We start from the raw sequence: 2042 nt of genomic DNA, 5'->3' as shown, positions 1-2042 counted from the left end.
CGGGTTTTGGCCACGTGGGGATCCCTGCCGTGCCGAGGGGATGGAGAGGAGCGGGGTTGGCTGTGCATGGATCCCTGCCGTGCCGAGGGGATGGAGAGGAGCGGGGTTGGCTGTGCATGGATCCCTGCCGTGCCGAGGGGATGGAGAGGAGCGGGGTTGGCTGTGCATGGATCCCTGCCGTGCCGAGGGGATGGAGAGGAGCGGGGTTGGCTGTGCATGGATCCCTGCCGTGCCGAGGGGATGGAGAGGAGCGGGGTTTGGCCACGTATGGATCCCTGCCGTGCCGAGGGGATGGAGAGGAGCAGGGTTCAGCCCGTGAGCGGGGCTACAGGGGCAGAGCCACGTGCGTGGTTGGGTCCTGGAGGCTCAACCAACAGCATCTGCGCAAAGCATCATCTAGAGATTGGAACCCTCCAACCCAGGGGGTCTGAGGAAACTTCCGAGCAGGAAGCGGGGCTGAACTGTGTGAGGATGCTGGGGTTTGTTCTTTCTTTGGTCAAACCTTCAACACCAGACTCAAAGCTCAGGCTGTCTGCTCTCCCCGAGGTGTTCGGGTGCATCCCGTCCCCTCTCCAGGCAGGAGCAAGCCCGGCTGACCTGCTCTCCTCGCCTTCCATCAGCTTCCTGTAGGTGAGGATCTCCACATCCAGCGCCAGCTTGATGTTCATCAGCTCCTGGTACTCCTTCACCAGGTGAGCCATGTCCTCCTTGCTCTTCTGGAGGGCTTCTTCCAGCTTGACCAGTTTGGCTTTGGCGTCCTTGAGGGCCACCTCGCCGTGCTCTCCCGCCTCTCTGATGTGCTCCTCCAGGTACAGGCACTGGGGTGCAGAGGGAGGGGGGTGATGGAGGCGTTAGGTGTGGTGTCAGACCCGTACGTCAGAGGTTTGTCACCCACCCCAGGACACACCTGGCTCTTCTGGGACACGATGCAGGACCTCAGCTTCTGGATCTGGATGTTCAGGTCCGCGATCTCCCGCCGGCTGTCCAGGAGGTGAGCCCCGTAGGTGCCCGACTGGCTGCTGCCTTCGTTCAGCTGCAGGAGGTGGAAGAGGGGTTACCCGCGTGCCGCCTCGGCTGCAGCAAAGGAATCTGCGAGGATTCCCGCTGCCCTGGAGGAGAAACACCCAACTGGGGAAACGCAGCGGGTGTGGGGAAGGACTTTGGGCTCATTCTCGTCCTCCTCTGCCTGGAGCTGTGCCAGGTGTGGAGCACGCTGTCCCTTGGGTTAATCCCATTCTTTCTTGCTCTGTTTGGAGGAGCACCAGTCATTTGTGTCCTGGGTGGGGAAGCTGGGAGATGTCTGAGCCTTTCTCCACTGGTGTGGAGAGCCCAGAGCAACGAAACTCCTGGTTTACACGCCCGAGCGAGGAGGAGGTGATCTGGGTGAGCAGCCCGTCCCTCTTGCCCTTCCCAGCTGTCGTCTGTCCCTCCACATCTGGCTGATTCCTGTCGTTTCGAGGCTGATCTCTGCCTCCTCTTCCCCTGCCTCTCCCCAGTCTCCATCAGAGACGAGACAAATACCTTCCTCCTGGTGAGCGCTTCAGCCTCCTCCCAGCTCCGAAGAGCCAGGGCTTCGTACTGCGCCCTCACTTCTTCCACGATCCTGCTCAGATCCAGTTTGCATGCGTTGTCGATTCCCAGCACAACGGAAACGTCCTTGATCTCCGTCAGCAGCTCCTCAAGTTCCTGAGTAGCAAAGAGAGAACAGGGCTGAGACACCACGTCAGCAAAGCTACAGGCCAGGAGGGAGCTGGACCCCGGCAGATCTGCCGAGCTCAGCTGCCAAAGCGTCTCCGTGTGCGGGGTGGAGGTGGTGGGATCTCCTGGGATTCAGAGGAGCCATGGAGATGCACCCCCTCCATGGGCAGGGACACCTCCCGCTAGCCCAGGTTGCCCAAAACCTCATCCAGCCTGGCCTTGGGAGGTTTCCAGTCTCTGAAATTTGGAACCTGGTTTTATTTTCTCCGTAAAATTCAGACTCGGGGCAGAGGGTTGGTTTGGGACCTTTGGGTACAATCTGTTAGAGGATGAGCAAACGCGGC

The 2042-nt window shown here is 60.4% G+C and overlaps 1 protein-coding gene across 1 annotated transcript in view; it reads right to left on the bottom strand.

Moving 5' to 3' along the window:
• LOC104466529 (keratin, type II cytoskeletal 80-like) overlaps positions 1–1686 on the bottom strand; it is a gene marked incomplete at its 5' end in the record, with an annotated part of 2545 nt that extends 859 nt beyond the window's left edge. Inside the window, 3 exons of the mRNA XM_010079974.1 lie at positions 598–818; positions 908–1033; positions 1522–1686. Of these exons, the coding sequence (XP_010078276.1) occupies positions 598–818; positions 908–1033; positions 1522–1686 (512 nt within the window). The remainder of the gene's footprint in view (positions 1–597; positions 819–907; positions 1034–1521) is intronic.
• Positions 1687–2042: the final 356 nt, after the last annotated feature.

The sequence above is a fragment of the Pterocles gutturalis genome, unplaced genomic scaffold (assembly GCF_000699245.1).
Source record: "Pterocles gutturalis isolate BGI_N339 unplaced genomic scaffold, ASM69924v1 scaffold11441, whole genome shotgun sequence".
Taxonomy (NCBI): Eukaryota; Metazoa; Chordata; class Aves; order Pterocliformes; family Pteroclidae; genus Pterocles; species Pterocles gutturalis.
This window is presented reverse-complemented; position numbering and strand designations above follow the sequence as displayed.